General features: G+C 55.5%; 2 protein-coding genes across 2 annotated transcripts; one reads left to right on the top strand and one right to left on the bottom strand.

Annotated features, from left to right (window-relative positions):
- Nucleotides 1–6,094: 6,094 nt before the first annotated feature.
- On the top strand, nt 6,095–8,182 carry RPS19BP1 (ribosomal protein S19 binding protein 1). The gene is made up of 4 exons (XM_036758725.1): nt 6,095–6,171; nt 6,311–6,412; nt 7,236–7,333; nt 7,696–8,182. Exons 1-4 carry the CDS (start codon nt 6,120–6,122, stop codon nt 7,840–7,842), a joined length of 399 nt encoding a protein of 132 aa, XP_036614620.1. The 5' UTR covers nt 6,095–6,119; the 3' UTR covers nt 7,843–8,182.
- Nucleotides 8,183–12,099: 3,917 nt separating this feature from the next.
- ATF4 (activating transcription factor 4) lies at nt 12,100–14,250 on the bottom strand. Its single transcript, XM_036761940.1, has 3 exons — nt 14,026–14,250; nt 13,119–13,436; nt 12,100–13,018 (listed from the first exon to the last, which is right to left on the bottom strand). The coding sequence occupies exons 2-3, from the start codon at nt 13,342–13,344 to the stop codon at nt 12,204–12,206; spliced, it is 1,041 nt and encodes a 346-aa protein (XP_036617835.1). The 5' UTR covers nt 13,345–13,436; nt 14,026–14,250; the 3' UTR covers nt 12,100–12,203.
- Nucleotides 14,251–17,534: the final 3,284 nt, after the last annotated feature.

Genomic DNA, 17,534 nt, shown 5'->3' with positions numbered 1-17,534 from the left:
CCAGCTGTGTATCCGTCGGCCATCGGGCATCATGGGAAGAGCCCCACCACATCCATGAGTCCATCCAATCATTTAATTAATGCCTCCTGTAGCAGAAATAATAATAAGGAACCTTCCACTGGGTATTTTTTTAACCTAGGTCGATGCATTCTCTCCTGTAAGCAGATCAGCGGCGGCTCCCCGGTGCCTGATGGCCTTCGGAGGCCTCCTGGGGCACAGAGCAGTTTAATGATTGCCCAAGGTCACACAGCCAGTATTTGTCAAAATTAGGATTATCATCACAATACCAACAGCAGCTAGTGTGTGTGCTGAGAGCTTTACCAATATTATCTCAAGTGATCCTCACAATAACCCTGGGAGGGAGGGAGGAGCTGTCATTGAAACCGAGGCAGGCAGCTGTTAAGTGACTTGCCCAGGGTCACACAGCTAGTCTGGGTCTGAGGCTGGATTTGAACTCGGGTCTTTCTGATTTCAGGTGCCTCACTCCACAGCACAACCCAGCTGCTTTGAACCCAGGGCCTCCAGGCCAGCACCCTTTCCACTGTCTCTGTCTCTGTCTCTTCTCTACTTCCCTCCTTCCTAATCCCTACATCAGACGGCCTAGGTTCAATGCCAGGCCCTGTCCTTGGTGCTGAAAGATGAAAACAACCACGCTTCTGACCCCTGAGGGGCTTACCATCTAACAGGAATGCATAAACAGTCTGGGTCAATTAACCAACAGCTAGTGATTAATCACCGACTGCGTGTCAGATACCGTTCAATGCGAGCAGCTCCACATCCCCCCCCCACCCCTCTTAAGAGCGGTGACTTCCGTGCCGAGGCCATCCCTCCCCCAAGTCAGGCGGCAATCCCTCTGCCTATAAGTACAGCGTTGATCGGGGCATACATAGATCTCTGCCTGAAATCTCGGCCTTGGAGAGAACGGAGTACAACTCCCTGCCTTTACAGATGGGGAAACTGAGGCCCGGAGAGGAGAACTCCAAGGTCACACAATGAGCCAGTGGGAAAGCTGGGCTAAGAACCCGAATCTCCTGGCCTTTATCCCTGTCCTCACCATGTCCCTCAATCTATAGAGCCCTGCTTTTCTGGCCAGCCCTGAGTCACAGTGGGGCCGTGTGACCGGGGCAGGAGTGGGGAGGGGGACAGGGTGACAGTGCCCGCTGCACTGGCCAGAGACCCAGCTCTGAGGCCAGGAGGGAAAGGGGGGAAGTGACGTTGAACCCAGAGGGCTCTGCGAGGGAGTCCAAGAAGAGGCAGGTCTCCCAGCCCCACCCCCACCCCCTACTCCCGTTGCTATGACGATTCGGGCGGGCTGGCAATTCCAGAGTCTAAGCAGAAATTTGCATTTTAATGGAGACACAATTAGAACAGAGATAAAACGGAGCAGCTTTCGCTAAGGGGACCCAGGCTCCATCACGTGTCGGCTCGGATTCTGATGCTCCTCCCACGCTGGTGAGCACCTCCCCAGGGCTGGCAGCAGCATCTCGGGCCACCCCCACCCCTCACCCCTCATCCTGCTCCCCGAGACTCCACAGAGCCTCTACCCCTACACATACACACAAATGCAAGCTGCCCCCCACAGACTCCCCCTCCCATTCACAAACCCCACAGGAGCCCCCTCCTCCCCCACATACCCATATCTCAGCCCACATCCCCACAGAGCCCTTAACCTTTCCCATACCCCCAAAGCACAGCCACATCCCGTAGAGCTGAGGGTGAGCGATAAACAAAACGAACTTGGAATCTTAGCCCAAGGAGGGAAATGCGACCTCCCAGAGATCACTAAGCCTTGGTAGACAGTGACTATCCACGGACAGGCCCACAAGTTCCATGTGGCTGCATGGGAACTTCCCCTTGACCCACAGATGGAAATTCCTCCAGGTTTGGGAAGGGGAGTCTTCGAAAGCTGTCTGGCTGCAAACCTCCCTTTTCTGTTCTAAGGCTCCTTCCAGCTCTCGATCATGGCATCTAGCACTGGGAGAGGCTTAGAGGCCATCGAGCCCAGGGGTTCTTAACCTGGGGTCTACAGATCCCCCCAAAGCCCCAAGGGTAGATTGCAGGGGGTCCATGATCTTGGATGGGGAAAAACAACTCTTCATCTCCACTAACCTGAAAGTGACTTTTAACATTTCCTTCTGTGACGAACGTTTCAAGCAGGGGTCTGCAGGCTTTACCAGGCAGGCAGCAGGAAGGGTGCGGGACACAAGCAAAGCCCCCAGCCAGGCCAATCCCCTCATTAGCCAGTGGGGTAACTGGGGCCCGCACAAGAGCCCAGGCTTCCTTGAGGACACATGTGGTGGTAAAGAGCCAAGCTGGGAATCAGAGCAAGGTTCTCTGACTCCAGACCCCTGTCCTTTCCTGTTTTCCGGTTGTGTGTTCTAAGATCCCTTTCATGCTGGGATTCTCCTGGACAATTCTGAGGGTCAGCAAGACCTAGCGAGAGCTAGAAAGGGCCCCACAGGTCAGCCAGTCCAACTCCCTTATCTGACAGATGAGGACACTGAGGCCCAGGAAAGTTCAGAGGTTTGACACATGGGCAATAACGCCAGAGACAAGGTTTGGACCCAGGTTCTCTGGTTTCAGAGCCAGGGCCCTTTGCACTGCATCAGGACACTTCTTTGAAGGAGCCAGGTAGGAGCCACAGTCTCTGCTCATAGTCCCAGGGGTCAGGAGTCCCTGGGCTCAAAGGTGCCCACAGGCCTGACATTGCCCCCACCAACTCCAGCTCCAAATCTGCGTCTCTCATCCCTCCTGTGTCTCCCCTTCCCCGTTTACTTGTAATGAAAGAAACTTCTTGGCTGATGATTTCCCTGCCTGTGGGGACAGGTGGGATGGTTTAAAGAGGGCTGGAGGAGGTGAGATGAAAAATATTTCCCAATCCATCTCTGTTTATTTGAGAGAGAGAGAGAGAGAGAGAGAGAGAGAGAGAGGAGAGAGACAGATAGAGACAGGGACAGAGAGAGAGACAGAGACAGAGAGACAGAGAAGTGGGAGGGGGGAAGAGAGAGTGGAGGGCAGACAGATACACTGAGACTGGAAATAGTGGAAGAGCCAGTGAGAGCGCCTGTGGAAAGTCTTTTGCAAATGACAAAGTGCTCTACAAATCTATCTGTTATCATTATCAGAATCAGGAAGGATGTCGAGCTCAGGAAGCCCCTTGACAACATCTCCACATCTTCCTTCCTTTTTAAGATCTTAAAAATATATATTTAATGAAAAAAAAAAGTCCTTCAGAGACAAAGAATTCACTACTTCCTAAAGTAGGAGGGGGGAAAGGAGTGAAACGGAGAGAGGGGGAGGGAAGGAAGAAGACAGAGAGAAGATGACCGATGGAGTTTTCTCTCTCGACCCTTCTGAAAACACTTTTAGAATAAAAAGTAATAAATTACTGAAGAAAAGAAAACACACTTCAAAGACCTCAGCTGGCAGGAATGACAAGGAGAGAGAAGGAAAGAGGGCACAGAGTTAAGATTAATAATACTAGAAAAGGGCCCAGAAATAAGCCAGCAGCCACCTGGCAGGGAGGGAGAGGCCACTTCGAGGTTCCTCTTAGGCTTCCTCCACAGAGGCCTGGAAGGAGACAGTGGGAGACAGGGTTGGGCGTTGGCTTCTAGCTGCCTCCAGCACCAGCTGCTCAGCCTCTCCCTTCCTGACACTCCGATCCCCGAGGTGGGAGCTGGAGGGCCTCAGCCTCCCAGAGGAGGACTTGATAAGAAGTGCCCAGACAGGGAGGGGAGAGGGACAGCCGGCTTCTGCCCCCAAAGGGCCCAGGCTGTCAAGCGGACCCCACACCCATCACCGGATCCTCCAGGCCTTCTCTGGATGCCTCCATGGTGCGGGCAGCCTCTCTGGGCCTCAGCTTCCTCCACAATCAATCAGAAAACATTGACTCCTGTTTCCCCAGCTCTTGCCAGGGTACAGGGCGCCCAGGTGAAGGCTTCCCACTCATTTACTCATTTCTGATCACCTCCTCCCCCACCAGGTCCTCTCTCCTTGCTCCTCTCCCATCCCTCTGAACCGTTAGCTGTCAGCAGCCCCCAGGAAGATGATGAGGGAGGGCTAGCCAGACTCCAGTCCCCCTGACCACGGAGACCTGGGGCGAACGGAGAAAACCGGAGGCCAACACATAAAGAGACAGAGAGAGACAGACGCTGAGGAGGAGGAGACAGGAAGGTGACGATGTGGATGTCACGGCCACCATTAATCTATTCACAGAACTCTGACCAGCTGTGTGGTGTTGGGCTCTCTGACCCTCAGTTTCTTCCTCTGTAAAATCGGAGGGCCGGAGTGGATGGCCTGTCAGTCAGAACGAGGAAAAGGCCCAACGTTCCCTGCCCTGGAGGGGCTCACAGACTAACGGGGAGAGGAGACTTAGACAACCAGGTAAACCTGACACACAGGCCCAGTAGATGGAGGGTCATCTCTGACGAGACCAGGAAAGGCAGGAGGGGAGGCCGGAGACTGGGGCTGTTCTTCTGTTGAGCAGGAACTGATGCAGAAGTTGGGGCAGGGGGTGCTGTAACTGCGCTAGAGTGGATGTGGGGAGGGGGGACTTGGAGTCTGCAAAGCCTGAGTTTGAATCTTACCCCAATCACTTACTAGCTGTGAGACACTGGACAAGTCACTTAACCTTCGCCTGCCTCAGTTTCCTGATCCACAAAGTGGGGATCAAATGAGATAATGTACAAAAGTGCTTTGCGAGCCTTGAAGTACATTGCCACGGCGGCGATGATTATTGTTGGGGTCATCTTTACGTTTGGGGCCACCAGAGCTCCCCTGCCCTGCTCCACCTTGGGCTAGATTAAAGCCCCCAATATTCCAGCCCATTGTTCCAGGGCTACTTGGAGCCAGAGGGAAGGGGCCGGGAGGAGAGATGGATGAGAGGCAACTATGGAGGAGGAGGGGGAGGGAGAGGAGGGGGAGGGGAAGAGGGGGAAGTGGGGGAGGGGAGGAAGGGGAGGAGGGGGAAGAGAGGGAGGGGGAGGAGGGGGAAGTGAGGGAGGGGGAGAAGGGGAGGAGGAGAAGGGGGGGGAGGAAGAGCCCCCTGGGGCTGTGCCCACCCCCACCCTGAGGCCTCCTTGTGGGGAGAGGACCAAGGTGGAGACTGCCCAGCCCTAGGAGCCAAGACACTTGGGGCGCAGTCCCGCCTGCGCCGCTTAGTAACTGGGGGCCCTTGGACCAGGCCTGTGCCAGGGCGAAGCCTCCACTCCCTCCCTGGAGAAAGGCCCTGGGCCTCATGCTCCCTAAGTTCCGATCCAACTCCCACGCCCCCTGTTCTGGGCTCCCGCCCACACACACTTCGGGGTCCACTGAGGTTAAGGGGCTCACCCCCTCATCACAACAGCGTCAGTGGCAGGGTGGGGGCCCTAACCACGTGGCCACGCCCCCCCTTGCTTTCTTCCTCTAGTCCCCAGGTGGGTGGTTTCGCCGGGGTTCGCTAAAGCCCGGGTGCCCGCCCGGGAAAGCCTGCCCTACAGCGCCCCCTCGTGGCCGCGGGCTCATCGTCCCCGAAGCCGGGGCTGCGGAGCGCTTTGCGGAGCTCATCTCCAGACCTGGGGGGCGGGGCTAGCGCCACGCCCGTCACCCGGATGGCGGCACCACCTCCTACGGGAAGCCCTGGAGTGCTCGTGCCCCGCCCCCTCTACCTAGAGCAGCCCCTGCACACGCCCTGAGGGGGAGCGGGCGGGGGGGGGGGGGTGGTGGGGGGGTTCAGGAAAGACTGGGCGTCGTGACAGCTGCCATGGAAGCGCTGGCCCCCGCCCCCACCCTGTGCAAAGGGAGCCCGACCTCTGCCACCTATTGGCTGTGTGACCCTGGGCACGTAACTTCCCCTGGGGTCGCTCCCAGCTCTGGGTCCATGATTTTGTGGCCGCTCTCTCAGTTACGTGGAGCCATTGGCCCCCACTCTCCCCCTTCCGGTTTGAGCTCCTCATTTGGGCGGTTCCCAGTCCACAGGTCTCAGCCCTGACAGCCTTGACAGTCAAGAAGCACGGCCGGCTGCGCATGCGTCCTAAAGCCTCCCCGGAACTTTTCCGTTCTGGGCTCCTGGTTCCGGCCGGACGCTTTGGGAAAGGGCTCCGACCGGAAGTGCCTGGGCGGGCCACGGGGGTGGAGACGGCATGTCGGCGTCGCTCCTGCGCAAGGGCCTGGAGCTCCTTGGGGAGCCGGCTGGTGAGGCCTGGGCCGGGCTGGGGGGTGGGCGGAGGGCGCTGGGAGGCCACGGTTCGCCCGTCAGGGGAATGGCCCGGGAGGGACGAGACCCCCCCCCCCCCCCCCCGGCCCGACCCTGACGGTATCTCCCTGCCCCCAGCTTCCGGGCCCGGCCGAGGCCCCCAGAATCGGACCCCGAGGAAGCGGTCATCCCGGAAAAACCAAGCCACGGTCAAGGGGAAGGTCACCAAGTCGGCCCTGGGTGAGGAGGGACAGGAGAATGGGGGCGGGGGGGGGGGGGCGGCATCCTCTCCACAGTCCTGTCACACAAATCTCCCTTCTCTGAGTCTTTGCACCGGCCAGGAATGCCCTCCTTCCTCACCTCCGCTTCCCAGAATCCCTTGCACGGAGAGCATTGCGCCCGGCTTGTAGTTAAGGCTTCGTAAAGACGTGCCCTGAACTCCACGTGAAACCTCCCCCTCCTCCCTTTGCCTTGACAACCGGCACTTATTAAGCGCTTGCTGTGTACCAGGCCCTAGAAAGGAGGGGGCGGTGGCCACCCTCGCCCACTTTAAGCCACTTCCACCGGTTTGTTGACCCCAGAGCAGGGGTCTGCAGAAGGGGCGTGGCCCCAGGGGCCGGGGCTGGGATGAGGTAACAGTTTGGCTGGAGTCAGATGAGGCTGTGCATGGGTCAACAAACAAAAGTTTGTTTAGTGTCAGGCCCTGGGGTCACAAAGACCAACATAAAACGCAATCCCAGCCTCCAGGAGCCCAGTTTCACTGGGGCTGGGGGGCCTCCAAGCAGGGAGGGGTCCGTTCCCCTTCCCAGGCATGGGGTCTTAGGTGCCCCAGGTAGAGTCCTCTGGCCGCTCGGGGGAGGGCTACCTTGGGCCAGCAACTCCGTGCCTCAGTTTCTCCATCTACACAAGAAGGGGGTCCTCCTCTGAGAAGAGAGGCAGGAAGCCAGGGGGCTTTGGCCCGGGGCCTGGCCAAGGTCACCCAGGTCTTGGACCTCCTCCTGCAGCCCCCTTTGCACTGTTCCTAGTGATTCCTGGTAACAGCCCATCCTTTGCCTCCCCCCAGAGGAGTTCCAGAAGCGGCAGAGTCAGGACCACCTGCAGGAGAACCTGAGATTGATGAAACAGAAGCGAGTGACTGCAGACCCGAAGGTCACCACGAAGGTCAGGGCTCCGGCCTCTGTTTGTCCGCTGGGGTCTCTATGGACTTCGGGGCGTATGGGGGGAGGGGCACCTCTGAGCTGGGCAGGGAGTGGACGGTACCACTGTCACAAAGTCCAAGGCCGGGAAGCTTGCCTTCCACCCCCCACCCCAAAGGAGCCTGTTTTGCCAGCACTTGTTAGACTGTCCTAGGCGGGATTCCTCTGGGTGGGCCTGAGGTTCTAGGCCTCCACAGTCCCAAGGTCTGGAACACCTTGTGTATGTAAGCAGTGCAGGCCCAGCAGGGGCCCTTTGGAGAGGACGGGTGTCCTTCCCAGCCTCGCCTCCTAGGGGCTCCCCGTGACTTCTGACCCTGCCTCCCACAGATCCTTCTCCAAAACCGAGGCAGGAAAGCCAGGGACCGGCCAGCCCCCAAGCCAGAGAAGGAGAAACCCCAGGGCACGGTGTTCACCGAGGAGGACTTCCGCAAGTTCCAGGAGGAGTATTTCGGGGGTCCTGTGGAGCCCAAGTGATAGAGAAGAAAGAGGCCTGGGTCTGAACTGGGCACAGGAAGAGTTCACGAGGCAGCAGGAGACAAGGCTCCCTTTTCAGCACAGGAGGGTGACTGAGACAGCCTGATGGACGTTCAGAGACAGAAGGAGGCCGTGCTTCCCACCTGCTCACCACTGGAGCTTTGGGAGCCCCCTCTTCATCCTCACCCACACACGTGGGGACTACTACATGGGCTGCTGTTTGACACTCAGCCGCCAGGTGGCGCTTCTGCTGCTCCCCAAGCTGGGGGTGGGGAAGGGGTGGTCCCTGGGGGCTAGAGGTTTGACACAGAACCTTTTATAAATAAAAATGAAAACTCCCGCCCTGTCTTGGAATTGAGGTGAGCCTCAGTCTCAGTCTGGGACTCCCCTTCCAACGCTGTTCGTGCCCTCAAGTGACAATAACAGAACCCAAAGAGGGGTGGGGGTCTTGCAACCCTGGATGGTTGTCTGTTTATCAGGTAGTCCCGGGCTCCTGAGCTGTTAGAACCGGGAGGAACCTTGGAGCTCCATGCAAGTGAGGAAGCTGAGGCTGGGGGGCGGGGGGAGGAATTGACCTGGGGTCATGAAGCTGGTTAATGATGGGCCTGGGACTGATGCCTCAGTGACTCTCCTACTTCCTTACTCCAAAACCTAGAACTCATGACTCATTTCCCTCTCCTGTCAAATCCTAGCACCAGTTACCAAAGGGAGAAGTGTGAGCTCTTCTCTCACAGCTGGTCCTCGGTTCAAAAAGCACCCAGTATGTGCCAGGAGCAGCACCTAGTACAGGGATCTGCCCCAGGGAAGTTGCCGTTTTATTGGGGGAAAACATCATAGTCACACAATAGTCATTTGAGCCTCAGAAAAATGGACTAATCTTGCACTTCCTTCCTCGAAGGGCTGATGGGGCAAACCCTGGGGTTGGAGGGTGGGTTACTAGTACCAGGACAAAGGAAGGGAGACCCACAAGATGGGGCAGGGCAGGGCTGGGTCAAAGGCCAGGAAGGACACTTTGCTACCTCCACTTGCCATCTGATGGGCAGCAATGTGTATTTCCAGAATGGATGTTCATTCTTAATAACTCGTGAAGGAAGCCAACTCTAAAGACCAGGAGAGCCAAGAGGAGTCTTAAAGTCATCTCCAGCTCCCTCACTTCACACAAGGAAGCGGCAGGTGGGAGGTGGGCAGTGGCAGAGAATCAGAATGTCTGGTCCTGCTGATTCCAGAGCCTCCCTGGAGCTGATCGAAATCCTTGGGCACAAATCCTTACCCTCCCATGTACTGTGGGGTGAGTCCTCTGCCAGTAGGGGTCACTGCCCACAGAATTGGGATCCTCACATGGAAGGGGGGCCCAAAGCACCAATCCCAGCTAGTTTTCTCCAGCCTCCATCAAAGATGGTGACACGAGCAGGGATCCAAAGGCCCTGCCCCATTTCCACTTGGGGGTAGCTGTAATCATCAGGAAATGCCTTATGTGTCTCCTCCAATGGGGAGAACAGGGATTACCTACCTGACTTCCATTTGTGCTTGGCACCTAGTAAGCGCTTAATAAACACTTTACCTTCATCCCATTCCCAGCGTGAAGCTGAAATCATCAGCATCCCTGAAATGTTCTCCCTCTGCCCCTTGTTCTGTCCTTACCCCCTCCCCATGACAGCTATTGAGAGGAACTAAATTTCTTCCCCACCTGAATGCTATGGCATAATCTCTAGTCTTGTCTGAGTGCTGTGGTATAGCCTCCAGTCTCGTGGCCCTTCTGGTGGCACTCATTTGGGTCTTTCCACTCATCCAAACACCCTCCCTTCTAGGTGGTAGGACTGGGTTTAGAATTTCACAAGTGTCCTGAGAAGTGGTCTGTATCCGTTTTGCTAAACATTTTATGTTCTCTTTTGGTCTTTGTTACTGGAGGTGGCTCTTTGGGCAGGGGATGGCCTACACCTTCACTGGGAAATGAAAGTAATGTTAAAAAAATGAATACAAATTTAAAATATTTCAAAATAAATAAATGTCCCCATGGCAGAGTCCCAGCTAACTGTAACCTACTTTCTGAGCCTCAGGGGTCCTTCTGAGAGGCTTGGCTAGAGAAAGCTTTGCCCCAAGCTATTCAGGGAACACAAGCTTAACTTATCCAAGTTTCCTGGGGGATGTCTTCCCTGAGGGGCTGCTTCTGGGAACTGTCAGGGCTCCTCAGGCCAAGGATGCACTTTCCCCAACCACTGAAAAGCACAGAAAGAAAGCTCTCACTGTGGCTTGGATCCAATACAGAGAAACTGGAATCCAAAGAAATGGTTCCTCATTTCCTAGGTTTTGGAGCCTGTCTGATACTTGCTTAGCCCTTTGGTCCTCAGAGAACCAGAAAAAAACCTTAGGCCCAAGTCAAAATCTGCTGCCTCCTGTTAATTTCCTGGAACATGGAATCTCAGGTTTGGAAAGGAGTTCCAAGACCATCTGGACCATATCCAAAAAGGAATTCTCTCCACCACAGACACAGGGGACGTGGAAGCAGGAAGGGCAGTCGCTATTCCCCAAGATAACCCATTCCATTTTTGGACAACTTACTGAGAAGCGTTTTCTGACGTCCAGCCTCAATTTGCCTTCTGATTCTGATCTGATGAGTCTAATCCTTCTTCCACACTTGCGATGACAGCTGCCCCCCACCCAAGTCTTCTCCAGGCTCTACACAACCATGTCACATGGCTAGTTCATTAAGCTCGCAACCCCCTAAAACCTCATCTTTTTTTTAACTATCAGAACCATGCCTCCTTCATCTTATATTTGTGAAGTCGGTTTCTGGACATGAGAAAGATTTTATATTTGTCCCTATTATATTTTCTTATTAAATCCAACCCAACGTTCCAGCCTATTGAATTATTTTTGGTGGGGTGGGAGGACCCCTGTGGTTGGCTCTCCCTCCAGCTTTGTGTTGCCAGCACATCTAATATGCATGGTATTGTGTGTTCGAGGCTTTGATAGAAATGTTAAATGGCAAGAGCCTAGAGAGCACAGTTCTCTGAGAGGCCTCCCCCTGTGACCAGGCCCTGATTCTTTCCTAACTTGGGACCACTAATCTAGCTGTTCAGTCAGTTCCAAACCTACTGAATTTTATAATCTATGCCCACATGCCTCTGTCTAATCAAAGGTTTTGCTAAAATCTCTTAACTTCCCATAGAGCATTCCCCATCATCTGCCCCGTCTGGCGACCCAGGCCAAAAAGGAAGGAAATAGCTATAGAAAGCAGTTAAATATTCCCAGGCCCAAATGTGCCTCCTGGGAACTTGCACTCACTGCTCCTTTGGTCCTGGGGGGCCAAACACCGAAATTCTCATGCTCTTCCTTTTTTTGGAGGTGGAGGGGGACAACTAGGAAGGATGTTTGCCCCATCCCCCCTTCCTCCCTGCTGACTTTCATCCTAAGCTCCTGTGGTTCCACTGAGACTGAAGCACTGAGGGCTGGTGTTTGCCACCATTCCCACCTTGGGTATCATTCTTTTCCATCTGTCTCCACCCATCAGTTATCTTCCCATCCACCTTCAACAGCAGGCCCAGTTGTTTGATGCACTATTTCATTAGAGTACTTTCAGCCTCATCTTCTCAAGCCTCATTTCTGAGCTTTAATACTAGGGCCAGTACCTCTTAGATGACAGCGATCACAGGCTCCTCAAAACCACCCACATCCACCTATCAGAGGTGCTCGGCTAGGAGGGTAAGAGTTCATAGTCCAGAATGGATTGCCAGAGACAAGGTCCCTGTTATAGAGGTCTTAAGGAAGCTGAACAGAAAGCTGAGATTCCAACTGGTTTCAGAACTATGGATCCTCTTCCAGTGCTGGGGTTGGCATAATTTCAGGTTCCTACAACTCAGGTTAAGGCTCAAAGTAACTTGCCCAGTCACCACACTAAGTTTATGACCAGGGAAGTTTGTTACTCTCTCCTCACCCATAACGTGGTCATTTTTGGTCAAGATATGTGACATTTCTTGTTTTTCTTAGCCTCTGTATTTTGGGTACCACAACCCCCGTGTCATTTCCACAGCCCTGAGGCTCGATTTCTCCATAATTGTTCAAAGTCCATCATTTGTCCCCAACTTTAAACTGATTTTGTGCATCTCTTGTGTTGCTTCCCTCCCCACCTCTATTACAGGAATTAGAACCCTTTCTTCCAGCCTAACCCACCCCCCACAGAAAATTTGTCCTCACACAAACAGGTTTTCAGTATCCAACCTGATAGCAGGCCAAGGACTAGGCACTTTGACAAAAACACACTGGAACCAAGTTACACTTTTACTACAAAATAATTTATTTAACAAGACAGCACAAGACTCCTATGTACACACACAAACAAAACATCCGACTACCCAACAGACTCAGGGACTTTTCCTCTTTTCCTTGGCCTTCCGGACCTCTTCTATCAAGTCCTTCAAATACTGAATCTCTTTGCTCAGGGCATCTGCCTTCTCCTTCAAAGCCTCGTTCTTTTGTTCTAGCTCTCTGCACTCCCCAGACAAGGCCTCCTGTTCTGCCCGCTTTTTCTGCCTGTAACGAGTGGCAGCAGTTTTGTTCTGCTCCATTTTCTTCAGCTTCTTATCTACCTTTTTCTCTTTCTTGTCCTCAACGGGACGGTCATAAGGTTTGGGGCGGGCAGAGAGCGACCCGGGGTCTGAAGAGAGCTGGCTCTCAGTCAGAGAAGCCATGGAAGTGGAGGGGCTGTGCTGTGGAGAGCCCAGGTAGGACTCGGGACTCGTGCAGATCCCAATCCCGCTATCATTATCTGAGGGGGCTTCTTCCTCTTTGATGTCCTTGGGCATCACCCCATAAAGAGCTTCTGGTTTTCTGTCTCCTTCCAAGACATCCACTTCACTACCTAGGTCTAAACTGAAAGAGTGGTCTGGCGTGGAGGTCAGGGCCCTTAGAGAAAAGGGGAAAGACTGATGGGAGGTGAGGGGGGCGACATGATCAGGTTCAAGTAGAGTTTCGGGGAACTGGCCAATTGGATTTACTGTTGAAGGGAACTCTTTGCTGCTAGTGGCCAAGGGGTCGAACAGATCACACGAGTCTTCCAACGTGGCGATGAGCTCAGAGCAGGTGGATTCCAGGTCGTCCATGCCCAGCAAGGCATCGAAATCAAACTCCTTCAGATCCATCTTCTCCACCATCCAATCCATGCCCGAGAAGGCATCCTCTGCAAGACAACGGGCGGGTGAGCCCAGCGGGAGGCGGGGTCTCCCCTCCCCGAGACCCAGCCCGGAAGCCGCCTCAGCCCCTCCCCCCTCGCCTCTCACCCTTGCCGTAGTCGGGGGCGTTGACCAGACTGTCCACAGCCAGCCAATCGGAAGAGCCTGCCTTGGCCTTGTCGCTGGAGAGCCCCTGCGGCTTGAAGGGCTTGGCCTCCTCCAGGTAGTCATCTAAGGGGCTCAGACCCTCCTCAGCCCCCAAACCCGACGGGTTGAAGGGGGACAGCAAGTCCCCCCACAACATGTCGCTGCTCAGGAAGCTCATCTCCGTCATGTCGCGGGGCTTTCGTCAGTTGGAGGAATGCAGAGTCGCGGGTGTCTTTGTCGTGGCTGACAGCAATGCTGCTGCTAGATGCCTTGAAAAACCTGGAAGAGCCCCCCCCCCCCCGGGCACGTGAGACCCCCGGCAGGGACCCCTCCCACCCCCCATTCCCCTCCCCCTCCCCCAGGGCGCTTCCAGGAAGTCAGGGCGCATGCGGAAGGCGCCTCTTCCGCCTCCTGCCCATATATGGCCAGCGGCGTCGCCCCGCCCCCACCCCGCCCCGCGGGAGGCCCGAAGGGGGTGACTCACACCCCGCGCCGCGGCCCCTCCGCGTCCCCCCGCCCCCCGACGCGGAAGCGTCCGCCATCTTTCCTCCCACCGGGGACTCTTGTCTGCCACGTTGGGGGTGGGCGGCACGCCCGGCCGACTGGCCCCTCCCTCCAGGGGAGGAAACCCCACTTTCCTCATTTTCCCACCAAGGGTGGGGGGAGCCGGTACAGAAACTTAGATCCGTACCCTTGGGTGGGGGGGCACTCCGCGCTTTCCCCGAAAAGGGATTTTAAAGCACCACGAGGGCAGAAATAAGCTGTTATATTGTTCACTTACAAATACGCCTAAAGGACGACTAAATGCCCCCTCCCCCCCGCCGCAGTCCCTGGGCCTCGCCCCTCCCTCCGCCCATCCCCCACTCACGCCATGGCTTCGCCGCTCGAGTTTGCCGCTGCAGAGCCCGGAGCTGCTGCCGCCGCCGCTGCAAGGGCCGATGCTGCCGCAGGCACTGCCGCCTCTAGAACGCCATGGCGGGCGTCGGAGCTAGCCGAGCTAGGGCAGGAGAGGGTGGCGAGCACAACAGCACCACACTACTCTCTGATTAGACGGGCGTGAAAATGGCGGCGGCGTCCGGCTCCAACCTCTTATACTCCGCGCGATCGGTGACGCGTTTCCCTTCACCAGCATAGGTATCCTTCCGCCGGTGTCACGTGATGTCCCCTCCCGGGCGTTTGACGCTATACTTCTCTCTGTCCTCTTCTTGCTCCAGCTCCGGCTACGATTCTCGGCTGCCAAAGAAAAGGATGAGACGGATGCCTTTAAAAACCTCCCGAAAGCCGGCGGAATGGCAGGAACTACTTTTACAACCACCCCACCCCCCTGCTCGCGGAAGGACCTAAGACGCGGGTCGCATCACTCCCAAATCCGGACACGGGGGCGGGGCGGGGCGGGGCTGAGGAGGCAGAGCGTGAAAACCTTTCTTTTATGCGGGGATGGTTTGCGTCTAGACGGAGTCCCGAGGAAACTCGGAAATCGCGCGAGACTTGACGAACGGAGGCGGGGAGTGTGCTAGGGCACAGCGCTGATTGGCCCAAGATGGATGACTCACGCCTAGCTCGAGCTCCTATTGGCCCAGAGCCGGACGACAGCCGGGTTTGGAAGGTTTGGAAGGAGGTGGCGGGCGCGGGATGGTGATCGCGCCTGGCGGGCAGTGGCGTCGGGGATGACTCCGGCGGGTGGTCGATGGCAGCACTCGCCCCCTCCCACCCCGGTGCCGTCGCGTCCTGGCTAGTTCTGGGTTCTGGCCCCACCCAGCAGCTACTCGATCCCGGGGCCGCTTCGAAACCTGGTTGCCCGTCCCCCACCCCCTTCTCCTTCCGAAGCCCCGCCCTCTCTGGAGACTGGCGGCGGAGGCCCAGAGAGGGCAAGCGTCTGCCGGAGGTCGCCTAGCATTGCGGCATCTCAGAACTAGAGGGGACCCCCACCTCCCTCCTGCAGCCCGGGGGCAAGGACTCAGAGCTAAGAAGGGCACCGAGAGCCACCTGGCCCAGCTCCCGAACTTATTACAGGGGAGGAAACTGAGGCCCTGGCACGTGACCTGCACGCTACGCCGTCAAAGGTGGCTGCTCTTTGAGCCTTGGTTCTCTAGCTCCGTATCTGGCGAGTGCTCCTTCCCCCGTAGCTGCAGCGGTGAGGAGCTCACTACCTGCCGAGACAGCCCCTTCTAGTTTGGGGCGCCCCTCCTTGGGGGTGGCGGGGCGGGGGAGAGCCTTGTCCCCTTAATGGACTCAGCGGGACGTCCACCCATCAGGTGCTCTTCCAACTCTGATAGGGAAGGTGCATTGATCACTTTGGGTGAAATTGAAGAGAGATCAATATCAACGTGTACGCCCACTGGGTTCCAAAAAACCAGCTTCTCACGGAAGCTCAAGTGGGGAGGCTCAAAAACGTCCCCGGGGGATGGTGACACCCCCCACCCCCACCCCAGTTATTGATTCCAAGACCAAAAAAAGCTAATTGGCTCCCGGGGGGCATATGAGTTAAGTGTGCAGAGAGGGAGGGGCGGTCTGGGGGCGGGGTGGGATAGTGCCCCAGGAGGAGAAGAGCAAGGTTAGAGGGTAGGAGGACGTGGGTCTTCTTGTCTTGTTTTAGGGGGTGTCCCTTAGAACGAAACATTAATGGGAAGTGGGGGGAAGAAGCTTCAGGGAGGGAGATTGAGATTTCCCCAAAACCTCCCGCCCCAAAGCAGAAACCGATTCGATTAAACACCACGGAGCAGCTCCGGGGATAGAAACAAAGACAAAAACCGGGGCCTTCAAGCGCCAGAGGGGCTTAAGGGGTAGCTTGGATTAGATGGCCAAGGATGGACTCTTGCAACTCTCGAATCGTGATCCTGGAATTGTTAGAACGTCTTGAGCCGAGAGATCTGCTTCCCTGCCATGCAGCCTCTACTCGTGGCTCCTAGTTCCACCCTCTGGGACCAGAGCAAATTTGACCTCTCTTCCACTGACAGCCCATCAGGTCCTCTCCTTTTTCCTCCCCGCCCCCGCCCAATCCCTGTCCCCACCTCTTCTTCAGGCTAAACACTCCCTGGTCCTACCAACTGATCTCTGTTTGGCATGTTATCCTGGCCACTCTCTTCTGCATGTAATCCAGTTTGCCAAATGCTCTTTAAAAAAAAAAAATGGATGCCCCAGGTGTAGCTGGTAGAATGAAAGACGGCAGGCAGGACTGTCCCCTCCCTGGTCCTTCACATGACGCCTCTCTTCATGAATGCCATCATTTTCAGAGAGCTTTTTTAAAGGCAGCCGCATCTTACTGTTGACTCATGCTCCCAAAAAGGCCCAGATTGTTTGCACAGCGACCATCTAGGCATGCCTGCCATCCCTCCTGTCCTTGTGCAGTGGTCTAAATGTGGGCCTTTTAATCCCTGTTCACTACGATTCACTACATTTGGCCCATCATCCAAAGCTGTTGAGGTCTTCAGAGAGGCATGTCAGCTCATTGTTATCTTTGCCATCTGCAAACAGCCAGCTCACAGATAAAAATAATCAGCCTAGGGCCTTAAAAGGGCTCCGGGATGCTCCCTTACCAAGCTAGAATCAGCCACCCACTTCGAATCCCCCAATTATAGTCTCGCCTTTATCTCTCTCCATCTAGTCCACGAGGCCAGTACCAACAACTGTCAAATACTTTGCTGGAAACTAGAGAAGTGGTGCCTGCATTCCAAGACCCATCTCTTCAGTAAGTCTCAAACTTTGCCAGAAACATGTCAAGTTCACTTGCCCAGAGTGTGCAGACTCTACCCTCTTCCCCTTTTGGAACAAATTAAGAAACCAGAGGCTGAGGGAGTAGACAGGATTTACCCAAGGCCAGAAGTGGTCCAGGGGGGTGAGAACCTACTCTAGATTTCCATTTCTGCTCTGCTGTTTGCTACCTATGACCTGGAGCCATTGCTTCATTCCTTGGGGGCATGTTTCCCCCTCTGAAAAATGGGCCTTAGGTGATCTCTCAGGTGTCGTTGCCCCCCCATCCTAAAACCCTATGAACCCAGGTTCAGATACCATTTCTTCTACCAGTAAGAGGCAGCCTGGAGTCAGTGCCAGGAGGTGGGTTCAGATCCCACCACTGTGCCCCTGGCAAGTCACCTTCCTCTGGATGATCAAATGACCTCTGAGGCCCTGCCAGCCCTGAATCCTGGAGAATCGCTTCATCTTCTCTGGGTCTGTTTGTTCCTGCCAAATGAGGTGGGCCCTGATGACTGCAAATCCCATAAGCTAACAGTCACTTTCCCTCCCTGGGCCAATTTCTTCATCTGTAAAATATGGGGGTTGAACTAGGTGACTTCAAAATTCCCCTTTGGCTCAAAAAGCCCATGAGCCATCCTGGCCTGTTTCCTAGACCTGCTAATAACTTGGTACATGACCCTACCC

This window comes from Trichosurus vulpecula, chromosome 5 (genome assembly GCF_011100635.1).
Source record: "Trichosurus vulpecula isolate mTriVul1 chromosome 5, mTriVul1.pri, whole genome shotgun sequence".
NCBI classification, from domain to species: domain Eukaryota; kingdom Metazoa; phylum Chordata; class Mammalia; order Diprotodontia; family Phalangeridae; genus Trichosurus; species Trichosurus vulpecula.
Note: the sequence above shows the minus strand (reverse complement) of the source record. Positions and strands in the feature narration are given on the sequence as shown.